The 20,903-nt window shown below is 44.3% G+C and overlaps 1 protein-coding gene across 1 annotated transcript in view; it reads left to right on the top strand.

Annotated features, from left to right (window-relative positions):
• The window catches only part of LOC139989876 (protein pangolin, isoforms A/H/I/S), a 283,984-nt gene that overhangs the window by 30,046 nt on the left and 233,035 nt on the right, over nucleotides 1-20,903 (top strand). The window contains exon 3 of the mRNA XM_072008557.1: nucleotides 6,436-6,539. Coding sequence (XP_071864658.1) covers nucleotides 6,436-6,539 — 104 coding nt within the window. The remainder of the gene's footprint in view (nucleotides 1-6,435; nucleotides 6,540-20,903) is intronic.

Here is a 20,903-nt window from a genome sequence, read left to right as displayed (position 1 = left end):
AGAAATCCTATCTTCGAATCTTATGGATCTCTCTTCCATCTTCTCTACGTGGTTACAAACGATTCATTTTCTCGAACTTTGCTATTCAGACATTCCACGAGGAGCTGTAACTCGGAATACCTCGTGCGTGTCGTTCCGCTCGAATATTTTCGAGACACACGGGACATTCGTTCTTTTATCCGTCGAGTCATCGTCGGGTACAAACGAAGTCTATATCAGCCACCCGCGCCTCGTTACCGAACACCGTGATGATCATTGCAGCCCCTCTCGTCACGAAATTGTAGAGGTAGAAAAAAAAGGAGAAAAAAAAAAGAGAATGGTATGGAGGGGAAAAAGCGAGGGAACGGATAGATTTATCGTTTGTAATAAAGAGAACGGTGCGACGCGGCTCGACCCATCGTTTTTCCCGTTTTCATCAAACGAAAATGATCCCCGGCGCAGACAATGCCCGCGAGAACACTCGGCTTGAAATCGAGGGCACTCAGAACATGCGAATCCATAATAATCTCTTCGCGGCTTCCGCTCTTTGCCTCCTCTCTGTTGCAATGGCGCCTTTCCAGGGATCGTTGATGCAGAACTCACGGGTTACTCTGCGGGGAAACCCGCGGATATTGTTTAAGAACCCGTGCATCGCCCCTCTGTAGGGAATGCACCGCGATCTCTACGTCAGACCGCTACCGGTCCAACCGTATGGAAGCGCGTACTTTGAAAATTGTATCCCCGTGCACTTTCTTTTTCTAACTTTTATTTCGATTTAGAACATTATCCTTCCTACCTTTCGTATTAATTTAGTTTTTTCTTCTTCTCCTCTCATATTTTGCCGTTTCTTGTCTTCGTCCTTCTTCTAAAGAATGTCGTGCAATTTGTAAACTGTGTCAGTATTTTCACGAACATCCTAAGTTCGATCGCTGTAGTTTCGTATAAGTTTTCGTACGCAAACTCGAGCGATTAAAGATGCAAGTGAAATTTCCTTCTTGAATTTCTTTCCTTTCAAATTTTTATTTTTGTGCGAAGAACCTTCCACCGTTTGGCTTATTAACTGCTTGTGTAATGTAACAACAACGCCGGTATCAATCTCAGAATATCTTCAGATTTTTCGAAACGACAGCACGCCATAAAAAATCTAATTTCTTCTGGAATGGAATATCGATATTCCATTTCTCTTAAAAATCAATCAAACCACTCTTCTAGTGGCCAAACAATTCTCCTTCCGCATCCATTCACACGTGTTCGCTGAAAATTTTCAATGCTCCATACTTTAATCGTCCGAAGAGGAACTTTGGTGGACGACGGGGTCGCGTAGCGCCGGTTCATCTATAATTACCGAGCCGAAGTATTATTCCAACAAGACTGCGAGGTAAACAAAGCCGCGGGAGAGGAACGAGGAGGCAGTAGGTTTAAAAGGGGCGAGAGCGAGAGAACATGATCACGAAGTGTTGGAGAGTCGGTGCAGCATGGAAGGCCGATGGAACGCAGTAGGACGAGCGTGGTGGAGGAGGCATCGCTGATCGTGATGGAAAGGATGTGGCGGGAACCAGGGGGGCCGTGGGGGACGGGCTGGCAATAAACTTTGGCGCGAGGAGTGTGGCGCACATGTGCACTCAGGATATGCATTCGGAAAGAGACGAGCGGAACTCGCAGTTGTGAACAGAGAAAACGAATCTGTCTCTTTTCCTGTCGAGTAAGAATTTTTCAACCTTCTCGGTAATATAAAAATTGAAGAGAAAATTGAAGAGTGTGGATCTCGTTGATATTTTATAATTTCGAATTATTCTCCAGTTTAACGAGTCTCTGACAGCTTCGAAAATCTACCTTTTTATCTATCCAGTGGTGAATTTTTCAAGCCTCGTGGTTAGAGAAAAATTCGAGCGTACGAATCTTGTTGATATTTTATAGTTTCAAATTATTTTCACATAGTTAGCAAGCGGGAGGTATCCGTTTAATTTTTGCTGTAAAAACTCCGTAAAATAAAATCAATTTGGTATTAATACATGAGCGTACGCTTTACGCTGGATTTTCTCGCCAAGCCAGATATTTCCCGTAATAAATCTGGTATAGAATATTTCATAAATTCATGGAATCACGCGTTGATGCTTAGTCGTTAGCGATTTTTATTTTCTCGCAAATTTTGGCGATATATAATTTTTTGTTCGATAATGGTTTCTATGGCCGTGTACGTGTACGTACGATTCTTTATCGAAACAACGAACACATTTGTAGCAGCACATGAGTCAACGGAAGATTTGAATCGGGAGAGATTCATATTGTGCCTTGGAATACCAACGTTGTTTTGGTTTTCTAAGTTCAAAGGTAAACGAACTCCGGACAAAATATTATCCTTCTTATTTGTAATTGTCAACCGGAGTTACATTTGAACCTTTTATAATAACACCGGTCGATAGAAATAGACTAACGTGCTCTCTGGGACAATTATTCTAGCGAGTCATACAGTCGAATAGCGAGCGTAGAGTTGAACAGTAGCATTGAGCGAGCGACGATTACGAACGGTATACACACTCTCTCTGTACTTGTACTTGAAGTGATTTTAAAGTAACTGACAATTACGAATTCCTCACTCGTCTCTTTAACAAATCAACCAACACGTATAATAAACCACCATAAAAAATTGTACGTGTCTTAAACTGATGTACGAATAATAATTAGTTGTAATAAATTTATTCCTAAAAGTGTAAATACCATGAGAAATATAACTTCGATAAGGAATATCTTCATCCCTAAATACATTCATTTCCAACAGAATAGCCATTTTAACGCTGCCAACATCTCGTGTTTCAAGCGCAAAGTATTAACAGGATCACCAATGGTATATGATAATCGGGATATATTCTGAAATTTTTCCAAAGAATTCGAAGAATCGTCGCCACTCTCGTTCAACAGTTGTCCTCAGCTGTTCCGATTTATCAGCCTGCAAAATGGCGGCCGCGATTCACTCTGCGCAGGAAGCGTGCTCCAATAAAACGGAAGCTTTACGACGCACGAGTAAACCGGGACAAATTCGCGGAAGATTTAGCGACAATTTTATCGCGACGCTCGGAGCCACGGTTCGGATAAAACTTTCGTTAAAAGCGAAGTCTATTTGCTCCGTTGGCGATCAGCACGGAACGAAATACGATTTTCATCGCGCGGCGGTAAAACGAGGATCCTTCGACGCGATTCCTCGCGGCCGGTATGTCGCGTGCGTGAGCCAGTCGAGTGGCTGCGTGTCGCGTTATTTATAGAGCCGCGTAGCTGACAATTTAATCGTCCGCAGTCCGTGTGAATTGCGCCGATGCGGCACGGTCTTCGCGCCTGTTCGCGTCTTAATAAGTTCAGGCTGTGTCTTTTTCCTTTTCCTTCATCTTAACCGCTCGTGTACGCGGTTTGTTGTTTTGCTCTTCTGTATATTACACCGCGATTCGATGAAATTAAACGATACTTTATTATTATACGCAGAGATGTCATTTTTATAGTTGCAATACATTATATATGCAAATATTAAGTATGTCAGATAAATGGAATACTATTCTTGGTTTGTTCAAATTATTACTAGATACGTGGACGATCGTGTACTTACATACATATTGCAGTTGTAATTTACTTAATTGTTACTATACCATATCTTCTCGTATTCCCATGATTTAACTGTCAATTCGCTCAACAGTTCACTCGAGCTAGGGAATGTAAATGCTGGAATATAGATATATAGAGCGATTCATATAACGTCTTGAAAGTGATTAAATATTAATTTTTCACGTTTATTTTCGATCATTGCAAAACAAGTACGAAAGAATTGATTTCCGTAGAGAAATATATTATAGCATCCACGATCTGTGACTCTGTGAATCATCGTAGACTGTGCCTCTATTAACTAATACATAGTAGCCTTCACAAGGGCCATCAGTTCTAGGAAGATTAGCCATGAATCGGAAATTACAACGCGAGTAGATGTTCCCTCGTAGTCGATTTCTCATCGACGCCCGTGAAAATGGGTCGTAACGGCGTCGCGACAATTCGCAACGAGAGCAATGCGACCGGATGGCTAGCGGTAAACGGCGATAAATCAGTCGCGCGGCCGAGAACCACGCGGTTAATTAATACTTCGGCAAGGAGCGGTTGCAGCAGCCGCGTGAAACACGCGCGGCGAGACTCGCGACGACCATGAAAGAGTTAATTCTTCGTTCGAGGCCCGCGGAGAGATGATCTCGATCGTCCCTCGAGCACGCCGGGACCATTGACCTTTTCCAGAGAACGCGAGACGAAGCATCGCGCCGCGTACTGCCAGAACATATTAAATCGTTCGGTCGCCATGGCGGGCTAGACTCGAGCTCCGTGACTTGGGTCAAAATTCGTGACTATGAATCTCCGTCGTAAAACAAGCATTCGTACTTCGATGGTTTTGATATCGACATCCTGGATGTCTCAAAGTTACTAAATGAACGGCTTATCTATTAACCAAATTTTGTTCCTTTGCTTTATTTCTAATAACAATAGGATTGGCGAATAAAATTACATTTGTTTCGAGTGGGTTGATTTTAATTTTTGCGGTTATAAATACGACATAATTTTTAATTTTAAAAAGTAGGTAGTCCATAAATAAAGAACTTTTAGTCGTAGTCATATTCTAATTATATCTGATATTTGATGAAAGAAAGTCATTTGAACATGTATTGGTTGAATAAGAAATCATTGATAATGAGGAAAGTCAATAAATCCCAACTATACGTGAACAGATCTAAAAGAAAGGTAGCGTTGATCTGGGAAACTATTCTTACATATTATCCAACTAATCGCATTAATATACTAAGTAAATACATACACACATACCAATAAGCGTACCAACATACAACTGATTTCATATCAATATCTTATTTCTCACCTTCCATTCAACCTTCGCAAGTTGTACGTTATGTTTCCTTACTCGATCGCGGATCAGGTGTCACGGAAGGATAATACTCAGGCAGTTACGTCGATCACCGAGATCATTTGGCTGTTATCGTTGCCGATACTCGCACCGTACTACATGTCCAGAGCTCGTTGTCAGGATTTTTCGGCCGCGAATCTTCCAACCGTTCTTTATGGCTCCGGTTGTTATATTACTCCATCGGCGGCGAGAGGTTTATGGCGGCGTTCGCGATCCATCGTGGCCGACTTAATAGCGGCCGCTACCGCACAGCCCTAACCACCGACGGGTGATACTTTCTCTCCATAAAATAATGGCGTTGCCGATCACCTAAAGATACTCGTCGCTCGCCTCTGATAACGATCTTAGACCCGAGGGGATGCGATCCTGATTTCACCATCCAGCCCTCGTGCGCGACTACGAGCAACAGATCGAGAGAGCAGAAAAGAAGAGAAGAAAGGACGATAGTTATCAGTTCGAATCCTGAAAGCAGGTTTCTACCTCTCGAAACGATCGAGTTTCGCAGAACGGGGACCGTGTCTGTTGGCTTCTCGAGCGGGACAGGATACGCCTTCAACGGATCGGGAGAAGAGAGGCCCCGGGACCAAAGAGACGATTGGTATCACTTGGCGAGGAGAGTCCTCCGTCGCTCGCCGACGGATTCTTGTTGCTCGCCGCGATCCAGTTTCGCGGAACGGATAAACTCGAAAGGTTTCTCCGGTATCGTGATCCATTCTCGTACTGTGCTTAAAGGGCCCAGACTACCGGTTGGTTTCTAGGGGAGAATTGTAAACTGCGCAAGGGGCGGATGTCGCGATACGCATCGTTTCGGTGTCCCTCGAACTACTTGTCGAGGTGGCATCTACTAGATGAGCGCGAATTAAGTCCATTAAATGGAACTGGTTTAATGTAGACGTACCAGCGGAAGATGGTTAGAGGAATGCCTGGAATCGTGCGTGTAAGTTGCGTGCGAGTAGCTGCGTTTAATTGGCAAGGAAAAATCAGAGGATGTAATTATTCGGAGACTATTTACGCCGGATAAGCGTGAAAAGATAAACGTTGTTGGTTCGTTGGGTTTTTCACGCCTGTAGCGGAGTGTCTCGCCTTTTAGCGCGTTTTTAATTTAACCGCAGCTACGACGTTCCGTTATCATATTAGAGATAAAAATGAGGCGAAATATACAATCCGAGCAAGTAGCATTTTGTTTTATTTTCATCGAAATTAAATCTAAAATAGTTGTTGCTTGCGTAGGCTGTTTAAAAATCAGGCCTTCGGATCTAAGGTTCTGACGAATGAATTCGCAAGATGAAAGATAATGAAAAAACGAACGAATATAGATGAACGAATATTTAAAAATCAAGCGTTCAAAATATTTTTTCTCCGAAGCTAGTAGTTCGAAGGAAAAAGTCAGCCTTCGAAGGATTAAGAATAATTCTGGTCAACGAATGCACGTTCGAGATCTGTTTCTTGATAATTCTTAATAATATTCAAGCTGTCTTGCTCACCTGTTGTTTTTCTCTTGATTTGTGAAACAGGTAAGGTGGATCCGACGCCACATACCTCGTCGTTCAACATGGGCTACCTCGTCTCGCCGTACCCCTACCCCAATGGCGCCGGAGGACCCATTCCTGTGTCTATGGTGAGTGTTCATCATTTTATTGTTTCTCGTATCGTTTTACCTGTTGGAGAAAAGAGCTCAAGGACAAAGTGTCGGTCCGTACAAGACACGACCGCAATTTCGAAACACCTGACTTTCCCTATACGATACCTTCAGGAATTATTCGATAGTTTACATGTCCAATAATTTCGTCCGCGACGATTAAAATCGACGAATGTGAACGTTTCGATGAAACAAAACATAAATATAAATAAACAAGTTGCACAGCATCACCGTTAAGAAATTACAAAGATGTCGTATAGCGTTGTTCTTCCGCATCGGACTTAACGGCTTCGTGGATTATTTTCTTGGATCAGAAAACGGACGTTTTCAAGGCAATTAAAGGTTTTAATCGCGAAGAACTCGAACGCGTCGCCAGTCTCGGTTCGTCAGACAGTCGAAGTTCGAAGCGTTCTCCGTGCCCTTTGAGAATCATGATTCCCGTATTGATTTATGGCGGCCACAAATTGGATTCACGATTTATTTACGAGCGAACGTTCGCGCGTCTGCTCGGTCCCGATGATAAAGTGCCGCCTGGAAACGGCGCTTAGGATTGTTTCTCTTTCCGCGACGTCTTTAAAACGATTAATCGTAACCAAACGGGAGAACATTCTGGTGACTTCTTTTTACGCTCCAGAGAAACTCGCGGCGCGGTTCAATGCGCGCGTTCTCCATTAGTTTATCTCTGCTCTCCGAGAGGAAAGAGCCGCGTTAGTGCCGCAAATATCTAAGGGAAAGTAAAAGGGTATCGCATCGTGTCAGCCGCGCGCAATTAGCTGCATTAGCGATTACGCGAATGGAATTCGTTCCGCGTTAAAATCGTGTGTGCGTCAACTGTGTTCTGCGTACAGTGGCGTCGAGAGCTATTCGCTCGGAAAGATTTTTCTTCCGTGAGCGAGGATTTCAGGAATTTTAACGAATATTGAATTATAAGCAACGCGACGGATTACCGGGAACCAACTTTGATTTTTACCAACTGCGCGTTATTTGGCGAATCTGAATGTTTTTGTTATGTCATACAGAAAGACTAGGATACATTTTACTTGATTAGAGTGATCTAGTTTGTATCGAGATGCAAGTTTACGAATGAAGATTTTAGAATGAAAGCTATTTATCGTCTATTTATTGAATCCTGTTATTTACTCATTGAAAGAGAATATTTGAATACGATTGCGATTGAAAAGTGATACTCTATCGGTTTTATGGGTATAACGCTTTTAGATAACAGACAATACGATAAACTATATAGAATGTAACTTATAAAGCAAACGGCATTTTATAAAAGGTCAACGTCGTAAAACGTCCTAAAGAAAATGGTAGAATATATACTTACGCGTTTCTTCTACAGTCTTTAAATTTAATACGATTCAGTAACGTTTACGTATTCTTGAAGGATTATTCAAATTATCGTCCCATTCAATAACAGAAACTTTCCAATAATAATATGATAATATCCAAATAGAAAATTTCTATGTAACGATAGAAGAAAAATTAAGAAAATCTACGAGAACGAAGATTTTTGCACTCCATTGTAGGAGCTTTCGTCACTTTGTACTTGGCTCGGTTTATCGGACACGGGAAATCGGTCGTGCTCGAGAGAACTTGTTTCGCGAATGATTTACATCGAAAGTACGTGACAATAGCGATTTAACGAGGATCGGCGTGAAATCGGAAAAGGGGGAAACGAGACACGCTATAGGTGTGCCACACGGATGTCGACGCTCGTTGTCGGGGACGGGTTAAAAAAGCCGGCTAAAATCGAGAGAGCCTGTCCTCTCCACCCCCTTGTCCTCTTCCCGTGAATCGTCGAGATGAATGAAATTTGCAGATTCACGTGTACACGCGAGCGAATAGCATTGTTGCGCCGAGTGGATTCGCGGGTCCGTTTGCGTTTATCTCTGCGTGTGTATGTATACGCGAGTGTATACGAGTGCAGCGGCGTGCTTGGACAGACGGCTAATTTGACTGCGGTGAAGCATGGCGTCGCTAAATAGTGGGCAAAATTGGGCCGATTCGGTGTTAAAGAGAGCGTGCCGCGTTCAGCATCGTTGATCCCATATTCCTCTGTGTCTCTCGATCCCTTTCTCTCTTTCTCGTTCTATATAACGTGGTTCCAAATTCGTGATACAACCGAAACCAGGTACAATCGCGATACGATGGATAAAAACGTTGAAGACTTTGTATTTCAGATAATCACTTTTCTCTACTTTTCAATTTACGGAGTTGATCGACGTGATTACCGAAAGTCTCGTATAATTGTTATTTCGTTCTAAAATTTCTACAAACAATTTTCACAATTTTCCATACGCTGCGAGTCACCAATTTGTACACGATATTTTAATCGATTGACTTTATTCGTTGATCCCAACAATTTGGATCTACTATGACGTTCTTTACAAGGTCAGCAGGCGTCTTAATACTTACGAACGAAGGACGATCCTATACCGAATCTTTCTATCTCACGTGCTTCGAGCTGTTGCGTTTGCTCGCGAAACCAGTAGTAGTACAGGATCCTCCGCGAACCCGTTCTTCCTCCTCGTCGATTCTTCACGGTCGATGAAGCACCGCCGCCGCGAGACGGACATTAATTTTCCGCGATTCGCCTCGTATCGATCATGCTTAACGTCGACGGTCGTCGAGAACGGGTGACGAAGTGATGGTGGTAATGGTTCTTCAACGTTCAGACTCGGAATACGTCCTCTTTTTCTCTCTTCTCCTTTTTCGGCGAAGTATGCTTGTTAATGCGTGACGTATGGATCCTAACAATGTGCGTTTTTTCTTTTTTAATTTTATTTTTACACCACGGTTGTAACGCGAAGAGAAAGATAAGATAAGCTAATGAAATCTGGAAACCTACAGGCGTCAGACATCAGCCAACTAGACCAGTCATCGCCCGCCAGAGTACAGAGTACTTAAGTACTTAAGACGGTACTGATATCGTTCCACATTTCTAGCGGAGTCTAGTTGCCCCGGATAATTACCACAGAAACTCGTTCGTGCATCGTATTCCGTAAACGCGGCGCTCAATGCACTTCCCGTGAATTTTCTAATGGAATCACGCCCGTCTACGGACCGGCGATCAACCGTAAATAAAATTAGACCGAGTCGATGCGATAAAGGGTTGCGTGACGTAGCCAAGAACTTCGGAGAGTGCCTATTGAGCTCTCTTCAACTGGTCGGGACTTGATGAACCACCGGCCTACCCAGCGATGGTCAGCAACGCTTCCGACTCGAAGTCGGTGCGCGCACACAACTCAACCGTCCATCTTTTTCTCTTATTACGTCTGTCCTTCTTCTTCTTTACTGGATATCCCTACCAGAGCCAAGCACCCAGTCTGGTTTCTCTTTCCCTTTCACCGTCCTGCTCGCACCCTTGGCCCGTACCTTGTCTCGGATTTACCTACCTCGGGCACTCATCTTCTACCATGTCATTATGTCGTTATTTCCGACAACGAGCGTGTCTCGACGAACCCTCGTACGCTTACCTCCAACAAAAATGGGCGCGAAAGCAGTTTCGCCCGAAATCCGACTGCAAACACGCGGCTCGTGAATGAATCGCTGTCGCGGTCGATCTTTCGGAACAGGAGCCACGGGACCGTGGACAATCTGTCAATGGACGCTCCCAGTCTGATTATTTCGCTCTGTTTTTCTTCCTTTTTTTTTTTTCTCTTCTCTCGGTTTTTTTTTAAATGTATATGTATATGTACAGACTATAGACGTATAGAGAACGTACGATGCTATGGAAGAGACGGTCGGGTAGCTGCCTCTTGGCTCGCTGACTGGTTCTATTGTTCTACCACCACTTGGTCATTAGTTTCTTTAGTCGTAATCGTCGGAAGCGCAGCGATATGCTGTTTCGAATAATTGACCGGAAACCGGGCGCTAGCGATTTCTTTCAGCAAGTGGATGGATATTTGTCTAAGTGCTTAGCAGTGTGATTTATTGAAAAATCGTAAATATTTGTCTGGAGTAATCGTGGTTTACGATCAGTGGCATATGCAGTATATTATATTTTGATTTTATATTATATATGGATGGAAGTATTTGTTATCGTTGCGTCGAATTTGTTGTTTTCCGATTACCTATGGACGGTTTAATCGATGCAACGAGCATTCGCATTAACCTATTAAGGACTAATTTTTTGTTTAACTCACTGGTCAAACGAATTGATAGCTTTATCGAATCACAATTAAACTTTATACACATAGAAAATAAAAACGATACCAATTGGTATTGAAGAAATTTATTCAGCTCTTTTCAGCTACACTTTCAAATCTCAGTCGTAACAAGTTCTCTCTTTTTTTTTTTTTTTTTTCTCTCTATCAAATTATCTTGACAAACCAACTTACTTTATCGTAACACTGGAAACTATAGCGATAACCAATAACATACATACTATTTCACAATTTGATCCTTGATTGGTTTATCCCTGAAACACCCTGTATATACGGTTGATCGAATCCAGAGAACGAACGAGTTACTCCGCTTCATTCCACGATTCTCATTCTATTTTCGTCCCGGTTGGTGCGACAGTTTTAAACCACCGGAGGCCGGAATGAGAAATTCTGGTCTCGTAAAAAACGTTCGGTTTCCCAAGGTGTTCGTGAGCCGATTAGAAAACGCGTTAACGACACGATGCCAACGATTTAGAACGCATTTCCTAAGGAATGTTGGGACATGCGCTATCTCGAAGCCCACGTGCGCCGCCAGCGTCACGAGATCAAACCGTTCCCGAGGGACTATCAAGTAGCTGGTTTGTGTTCGGGGTTTGCAGGTGCGATCTTCTGCTGATTAAGCACCGCGGTGGCGACAATTTGCTAAACAACGCGTGTTCCGTGAGCGGCGCTCTTTGCGGAATACAAAGTGCCTTGGCAACGCCTTTGAGAGGTGGCACCAACCGGGGCTTTCGTGGCCGGGGCTTTCACGATAAAAGGCCGCGCGTAAAATGGCAATTAGGTGACCAGGAATCCGCTGGCAGATTCTTAGGAAGTCGCGTGCAAATTGGACTGCATTCTTTTACCGTGAGCATTTTTTACGCTCTTGTTCTCCTTCTACTTCTCACGCCCTGAATAGTTTCATAATCCGCGCATTGGGTTATGTTCGACCTTTTTCGAGTTGTTATCAGGGTCATTTGCTTCCCCTTTCGATTGAAATTTTTCCTTAGCGATTTATAGGGAAAATTTGCCTTTATTGGGGTTCGAAGTTAGGAGTTTTGTTTCTTTTTATTGGACGTGTCGCTATCGTGTTTTGTGTTCCGAATTTGGAATATTTTAAAAATAGCGCAATAGTTGATCGTAAAATTCTTCAATGAAACACCATGAGATTGACGAACCGTTTGATCATTTATTCCGTGTATTGTATACGAGTGTTCGCCTCATGTAGTAACAGCAAACCAATGACCATATGAAATTCGTACTTTCTTTCGTAATTAACAAACTGTATTTATAAATTACAGCCATTTATTCAAAATATACTACAGGTACGCTCTTGTTGTAAAGAGTTACAGCCTAAATAGTTCGTATAAGATTCTAAATTGATAGTGCACTTCTTACAAAAGAATATTTTAACCGTCGCAACACATTAGTTCCAGCTTGCAATACGATCGTTATTCCAGGACAACGCGAGTTTCTGGGAAATGCATCGAAACATGCGAAATTCCTATCGTTCCCGGAAGGAAGGTAGGCGTTAGCGAGTGAAACGTTGTTCAGCGGGTTGTCGAGGCCTTTTTGCGGGGGATTCTTTGACGCGATGATCGCGGCCGGAATAAAAACACGGGCCTGAAACGATCGATAGGCGGCGGCGGATGGACCGCGCGTCGTCACGAGGGCCGCGTTCGCCATTAGCGCGCTAACATTCCGGAACCTTGGCTGTCTGTTGCTTCGAACTAGGCGACATCGACTAATGCTAGGGAAATGTGGTCCGCCACCGTTTCGTCGTTCCTTTGTCGCGACGCCTAGAATTCGTGCAGCCGTCGAAAAACAACGGTCGTGAAAGAGAGAAAACGTGAAACTGTCGTGTGTTGGTAGAGAAAGAAACGTCGTGTGGTAGCAGCGGCACAGGGAGGAAACGAACGCGAGAGAGAGGTAAAAAAAAAAAAAAAAAAAAAAGACGGAACGAGAGAAAAAAAGAAATCAACGGCAGAGAAAGAAGGCTAAAATACGTAAGAGAGAAAGAGAAAGAATGTACGTGTACGCGCACGGAAACGCGCAAACGTCCCACCAATTAAAAAGAACTCGATTCGACGGGGTTGCTGAAAATAACGGGCGTATCGGAGTGCAGTTTCGCGAGAGAAAGGGTGAGAGAGAGACGCGAGGAGGAAGGGCGTGTGAGAAGGAAGGGCGGAAGGAAGGGAAACGTGCAGGGCAACGGGTGACGGAGATAGAGAACGAGAGAGGACACACAGAAGGGCTCTACGTTGCGTGGAGAACTACGGAACATGACGACCTGCTCTGTGGGGGGGTTGAAACTGGCGCGCGGGGGTCGCGAAGGGAGCGTAGGTTTGGGGTCGGTGGATGCACGTGAAATCCAAAACCCTTATATTAAAACACAGCCCAGCCAACCAGCCACGGCGCGCTTAATTCAAAACAATATAATGGACGCAGCAACATAGCTGTTGTTGCTTCCCTCTTGCTCTCTCTGTCTCTTCTTTTCCTTACTCCCATTTTTCACCGGTTTCTGGTATACATACGCGTGTAGTGTACTGTATTTAATGAAAGAAGAGGTACCAGGTTTAATTCGAAGTTTGGGAATGTAACTGTAGAAGATTTTATAAGTCAGATTAGTTACGACAGATTTACGAGCTTTTTGTGAGTCAGAGAAAGAGTTCGTTGCTATATCAAGCAACGTGATCAAGATTTTAAGTAGCGAGATGACAAGACGACGAAGATAAAATTGGCCAATTTTGTACAGAGAATTTCCCAGGTAGCGATAATTCCAACAAGCTTTACAAAATGAAACAATTGACAGAATTCTCGTTAAAATTGGAGGCAATACTCATGTTCTATTAGCAGCATGCACATAAAGCGTGTACAGACGTTGAAAATAGCGAAGCGGCGCTGTTTCCATGCCTCAGTGTCTAGCTCCCTGGTAAGCTTTCTCTCTGGTCCCGTTGTCAAGCGTTGTTCTGGTTCCTTAACCAAGCCCGTAGACCGACGCGTCGCTACGACGTCCGACGACGAGGAAGCAGACGACTACGACGACGATGGTGACGATGGTGACGATGGTTTTGTCGTGGAACTGGGCTTTGTCTGTCCGCTCCGGCGGAAGACCAGCGGCATTGTTCTCATTGTTTCGAGACACGAGCGGCAGTGAGAAGGACGCGAAGGGGTGTGAGAGGGCTCGCTGGTACGCACTATGCACGAGCAAAGATGCCCGCGTGATACATGCCTATCCCGCGTTTAGTACTTCATCGTGCCCTTCTCGCACCGTGAGCACCGTCCTCCTTGCTAATTGTTTGCCAATCAGTCCGGCGAGTCTAGCTCGTGGGAAGAGAGTCCGCTGGCTTTTCTTCGCCATATTGGGCAGCATGTTTTCTGCTCCGGAATCGACTATGCCATTCTCGAGCCTAGAGAGGGAGAGAGGAACTTCCCTTCAAAGAGAAGAACCCATTGCATTATATCCGTGAGCTTCGTGGCTGCTCGAGATTTCCTCTGGAAATACGCGAACTCTCTATCCTAGTGGTGTACCGTCTTCCCCATTGGTCACGGTCCTGCGATTTAGATCCAGTCGAACGGTGCACGGTCTATATCTTGATCTGTGAAATTACGTTTCCCCTTTGTCCGGCTTTTTCCGCGTTTTTCTCCTCTATCCCCCGTTCTTGGATCTCCAGCTTTTATTCGATAGGTAATAGGGTTGCCTGGAGTAGTACTTCCTAGCGGCATTCAATTCGTGGGAAGAGTTTTTCTCTTTTTCCATCTGTTTTTCTCCGCCGTTTCTTCCTCTCTCTCTTTCTCTCTATCCCCCCTCTGTCTTCGCCGATGGAATTTTCTTTTTTCATCTCTGACAGGATCTTTGTCAGATGGAATTCCTGGACAGCCAAAGAGACTAGCGAACAGGCACCTCGTGAACTTAGCATTCACGTGTCGATTCATTTTTACACCGAGCTATATATTCTCTTTATGTTGAGAATGCGCGACCTTGACCAACAGCTTCCGACCAGGGACCCGTACGAGTCCCTCTTTCACTCGTCACAACCAGAAACGAGGCAATTCTCTTCCTTGATTAGACAGTGAATAGCGAGGATGACGAAGCTCGCGTGGTTGTAGAAACAGAAAATTCATCGTTCAGATATTCTTTATAGTATCTCGTCATGCTGGTCGATTGGATTTTCGAGGGGCTATTAAATTCCACCGAGTACATCGGGCTCAAGAATTTCGAGTTCCGTTCGTGATCTCGTTATTCGTAAACTCGTCGTAAATAAAGAAGAAGCAAAAAGAAAACAAAAAGAAAAAGAAGAATTGTGAAGAATTCTAGAGTCTGGCCGAAGGTCGTCATCTTTTGAATTGTGGTTCCATCGACGATGATGGAGCACGAGATAGAAAACAGACCCTCCCCCGATATCCTACGACCGCAAATTTTACCTGGTGCGAAGGCGCCATTAGTTTCGGTGTTCGTGGTTAAGTACTTTTGTGTTTAAGTACCTGACCGACCTTCTCCGCCGTTCCTCCTCTGTTATACGGGGGCACAGAGAGAAACTCCCGGGGATTGTCCTTTTTCAAGGGATAATACCACATGGGCTGTTAATGCCAAGATGGCTGTGCGATACGCGACTCCATTACGTACGCTCTCTGCCCTTCTCTAGCCCCGTGTCCCTGGAACCCTGCTAATTGTTGTTCTGCCCGTTCATTTAACGTGGGAACATTTGCAAGATGCGCGATCACAGATACGAATCATCCGCCGAAAATCGGCCCCCCAGACTCCATACCTCCGGATCGCTAAATTCTTCGAAATAAACAAATCTTTAACGTTATCTCCTCGTTTCTTTTTCATGTTTTATCTTTTCAGATATCGTCTTTTTCTTTGGAATACTTTACTCGTAAAAAGCGTGGTACACGCGAAGGACAATAAAATTCTATCGAATACTAAAATCAAACGTTTAAAAATGATTTATATATTAATTAATAGTCATCGAAATGTAACATCAATTTAGGTTCATGTAGACTCGAAGAGGATGAGAATTCATTCCACTTTAGTCAATTGTACTAATTGCAGATCTGAGTATGATACAATTTATTTTTAATAAAAATGAAAGAGCACGTACATAAGTAACGAATTGCCAGTATGTCCAAGATACTGATGAGCTAGAGTTAAGTCGTCTTCCCGGTTGACTATGCCGAGACAACTTGTTCTTGTTTAACATTCCTTACAAATCTTCTAACGACTGTTGTTTAATTTTATTTCGTTATCTCTAATCCTTCTTTATAACCTCGCTTATAGTTTCTATTTAAAAAAGAGGTCTCATGCATCGAAAAAGGAACAAATACATAGAGAGTTTCTGTTTCTGTCGTTTTTTAAATACAATTTCGTGCTTACGACGAAGTTTTTGGCGAGCCAGGAGTTATTTTTGCCGAGACGGGACTCGCCGCGTTTCGTACGAATCGCGCACAGCTCGACAAATCCTCTGCCGCTCATTACGGGCAGCAATTCGGCGAGCATGCGTCACCGAGAATACTCAGCCGGCAGAATTTATTTCCTTTCCGCGTTCGCGTTGGACGATCGTCCATCCTTCGGGGAAAAGAGAGAAAACCAGAGAGAATTCTCTCTCTCTCTCTCTTTTCGTCATTTGACATAATCGGTCGAGCTGGATTTCAGGAATCTCGTTTACCCGACGATATTACGCAAGTCTTACGTGCCTTGTCGCGATCCTTCCGTCTTGGTGGCTGATCGTTCATCTAGCTGAAACGACCTGGCTATTACTTTTGAACGAGTTTCTCGATCTCTCGAGCGACGCTCCTACCGGGTCGTGTGCCGTCGTTGCTCTTTGACGTGTTCTCCTTTTGACGGGCGGCAGTCGGGCGTTAGAACGCGAAGGGGATGACACGATTTGAAAGAAGAAATAAGGAGGAGGTGGAACACAGGGAAGAAAGAAAACGAAAAAAAGAAAACGACGCGTCTCGTCTTGCAGAAGTTGTACGTTCTCTCTTACGATCGCCAGTATGCGAAATAACGTCCATACAAGATCGGTATGTCGAACGTGTTCGTGGAAACAACGTCGAGCTCATCGTTGACGTATTAATGGGTTTTGTAAATCGTTGTTAGGGGTTTTTTCCTAGAGGGATGACAGGACGAATGGTAATCTACCTCGAAAAGAATTTCCTTGATTTCCTTTAAAGCTTTCCTTTTCTTCCTCGACTCGTGTTGGAATTTCGTGGATGAACGAATTCCAGGCGTCTCGCGTTTAAGCCGCTCCACTACTCGTTTTTAGTTAACACCTGAGACCTTCTCGAAGGGACGATCCTTGGTGCACGAGAAAGAGAGAAAAAAAAGGTCTCCCTGCGGCTCGAGGTTGCCTCGAATGACGCGGCGGTTCCTGAGGGACAAATGAGCCAGAATAAATACCCAGGGTGGGCCCCGTGAATATCGGAGAATGTCCAGAGTTAACCACCCTGAAAACGGAAGCCGAAATGTTTGCGATGGCCAATGGGAAACACGGTGTCGCGCTTCTCCAACGGGACAAAACACGATCATCCCGGTGACTTCTTTGTAAATAGCCATTCGCTATCTCCGCAAACAGATCGTTCGCGTTTTCAGCTCGACAGCTTCTCTTCAGATCCGTCCGAAGATTACGTCCCCTTCGGAACGAGCCTCTTCAAATGATTCGCGACAATTGCGGGGGAGACCAGATCACGCGTGGCAAATTCTTCCACGAGAATGTTTCGTAAGGAGCAGCTATAGAAATGGCTTTAAACCACTCGCCGATGGTGACCGATAGACGCGTGTGACGAATGCAATCAAAGCGATTGAAAGTTACTTGCTGTTTTAAATACAGAAATATCAGGGTGATCGAAATGGTCAATTTGTAATTTTTATAGAAATTTTATGGGCTTACGTGTCCGTTCAATGCATTTGGAGAAAGGCTTGTTTCCTTCATCGCATTTCAGTTTCTTTGGTATCTACGTACATGCAGTGCTAATATGGTTAAATATCATAGCAATGTATGTATATAGTTTCATTATCGCTCTCCTTTTCGGTGTGTACCCTTATACGTTAAGAGCCACTTCTAAACAGCGAGATCAAGCGACGTGCTTGGACTTACGTTACAGTTACCTTTGAGACAATCGACGTGCATGACATGTCATTTCATCGCAAATGGTTACATCTCTCCTCCTTTTAGTATTCCTCTTTTTGTATCGTAAAAATAAACGCCACAAGCTACTCTGCTATTATTTTGAACAAACTAGACCAAAAACACACTCATTTTTCTTTAGAGATAAAAGCCTGTAAATAATAGCGCTGGTAACAATTCCTATCGGTTCCTTCGACCGCTATTAAAATCTTCCGAATCGCAAGATGACTCAATGTTAGACAACATCTATCACCAATGTCCCTCGCTAGTTACGAGAGAAATCGTTAGGAGAAGAAGGGTCTACCTCGGTTTTCACCAGCCAACCAGACTTCGAAAGGGTTCTCCGAGGTAGCAGAGGCTCGAAAAAAAGAAAAAAGAAAAAAGGAGAAAAAGAAGAAGTAGAAGAAGAAGAAGAAGAAGTTGAAAGTCTGGCCCGATGACGCGGCAGTTTTCGATGGACAAATGAGCCAAAATAAATACCGAGGAGAATCATAAATATCGAGAAGGGTGAGAGGGCTGACCAGGATCGGGGTGAAAGGGACAGCGTCGAAGAAGATGGTGCCAGGCTTCTTCTATGTTCCTCTCTTTTTTCCTCTCCCTCTGTTTCTCCATGCCCTCGACGAATAATTAATTTATTGACCAGAGCCACGCTGTGCTTAGCCTACGATTTTCAAGCCCGCACCTCCTTGGCGCGCGCAACTGAACATTATAAAACTCGTTCCGCGGCTGCCCTCCCCTCTCCGCCCTTCGCCAGGCTACGAGTTCATTTACATTTAATTGGGAAATCAATCTAGCGCGAGGCATCGTTACACGGAATATTTATAAGGGAGGTGGCGGCGCGGGTAATACGGGTTTCAATTTCGCGCGCTCGCCTCGTTCTTCTTCGGCCGATCTTTCCGCGCGACTTCTTTAATCTCGCGGGGACACGTTCGCGCTCTTTTGCCGTTTTCTGATTAATAATTCAACGTACGATGAAAAATTACCATGGTACACCAGAGATAGCAACGGTATACGATGCAGTGGCACACACGTCTTTCCTTGTCTCTCTTATAACGCATGTGTGTACGATGGTCCTTTTCGTCGTCGTCATCGTCGTTCGTCGATCGTCGACGATGCAACGCATGCATATTAGTCGATCATGTAAAGCATTGCACACGCTCTCTCTCTCTCTCTCTCTCTCTCTCTCTCCTTGTACAACCCACTATATTCGTGTGTACCGGCGTGCTTCAAAGTAGCCTCGCCATTATTGCTCGACTGATACGCGCGTATTATACGTAACGTTGTCACCGGCGGCGGTGGTGTGTTTCACGTTTCTAAATGGAAAACAATCGTAATTCAGCGGCGCGTTCACGCCTCGTTAACGGTGACTTACCGTAGGCCCGTGTGGCACGCGAAAAACCTCTCTATACTCGTTCCAGGTGAGCACCAACGTAAATAAATCGTATTGTTGCGAACTAGCGCGCGCGCATGCTGCTATAAGAGAAGGGAATCCGTAGCTCGGCCGTATGCCACCGTCTGAGAATCTGGGACAATGTCGACCGTAATTCTAGCGGCAGCTCCGACGTCGGGAATGCACTCTCGTGTGCCTTCGAGGCCTGTCCGCGCGATCCTCGCCCAACCGTATATTTATTAATCGATCGATCGATCGATCGATCGACAGATCGACGGCTACCGCTTGCCGGACACGGGTTACGGACAGGATCAAGTGGGTCACGTCCGTCGTGTGGGACGCCGGCTATGGGACTTCTCAACCACGTGACACCGACTAGCGGATTGCAGATAATCCGCGCTTGACAGCTGTGTACGTTCGGTGATGCCAGTCTGTAATAATAGTAATAGTAATGTGGCTATCTTTATTATATTATATGCGGACGCAACGTGAGTTGGCAGCGATCGACTGTTGCTAAAAATTCCTGTTTTTTGAGGTCTAATTTCGAGATTTATGTGTTTTGAATGTGACGTGTTTTTGGAGTTTTGTCGTGATAATGAAGAGGAATTAGGTATGCTTAATTATAATTTACATAGGACAAATGCATTTTGTGGCAAGATATAGGTGTAACAATCAGGAACAAAGGATACAAAGAAAAATCGTGTGATGACACAATGATCTTATATAAGTTATATGTTATTAGAACAGAAAAATAGAAAATCTTTATTATATACAATTAGTCTTATCAAACCTTACTCGTGTAAATTGATATCGAATCATCGAGGAAAGCTTCCTCAGCTAAGGTACAGCAGAGTCGTCGGTCGATTGTCACATGGGAGTAAATTGAAATTAATATCTACATAGATTCTCCTAGATGCTGTTAGGAGGTGCGTGATCGTAGAAGATGGTGGCAGGTGGTGGACGGGTAGGTAAGAAAATTTACACCTTGCCGTCGACTTTTGTTTTAACAGAAAATTCAATTTGCCTTGGCGTTGCATCGAAGAAACGTTCGAAACGCTCGAAACCCACGGGGAGAGAGGCAAACCTGTTTACAGAAGTTGGTACCACCCGCAGATCGAAACTGCCGTTCGTGATTTAAAGCCAATAACGAAGCGTGAACCGCGAACAAATTGAACTGCAGGCGTCTCTGTGGAATTTTTTCGGCTTTCGTAGCTCCTCGCTCCTCGTAGAGAGAGGCGAGAATCGTCGTGCCCGTGGTCGAGGTTGAACGAACCTGAATCACGGAATCCTCGTGTCGTGTCTTTGTTAACGATCAATCTGACTCGTCGAACGGGAACGAGTCTTGAAAAAAAGCAAGATAAATGAATCGTTTCGAAATAAGAATCGAAGAAAGCAGAAATGAAAGGAAAAACGATGATCCGGTGATTGGACACGGTTGCACGTAACCGAGCAACAGAACTTGACTCTGTTTCGCAGAGAATGGGAATCCTTTAATCGAAGTACAAGAACGATCTGCCTCGCCCTTTCTGCTTCTTATTTCTCCACGTGGTTATTTTAAACTCCTTACCGCAGGAAGTTTATAGCGTGGCGCACGGTTTTGGGCACGAAGAGGCGGTTCCACTTCTCCCTTTGAAAAGACACGAACGGAGTGAGCGTTCTTCAAATAGAAGAC

The sequence above is a fragment of the Bombus fervidus genome, chromosome 8 (assembly GCF_041682495.2).
Source record: "Bombus fervidus isolate BK054 chromosome 8, iyBomFerv1, whole genome shotgun sequence".
Classification (NCBI taxonomy): Eukaryota; Metazoa; Arthropoda; class Insecta; order Hymenoptera; family Apidae; genus Bombus; species Bombus fervidus.
Note: the sequence above shows the minus strand (reverse complement) of the source record. Positions and strands in the feature narration are given on the sequence as shown.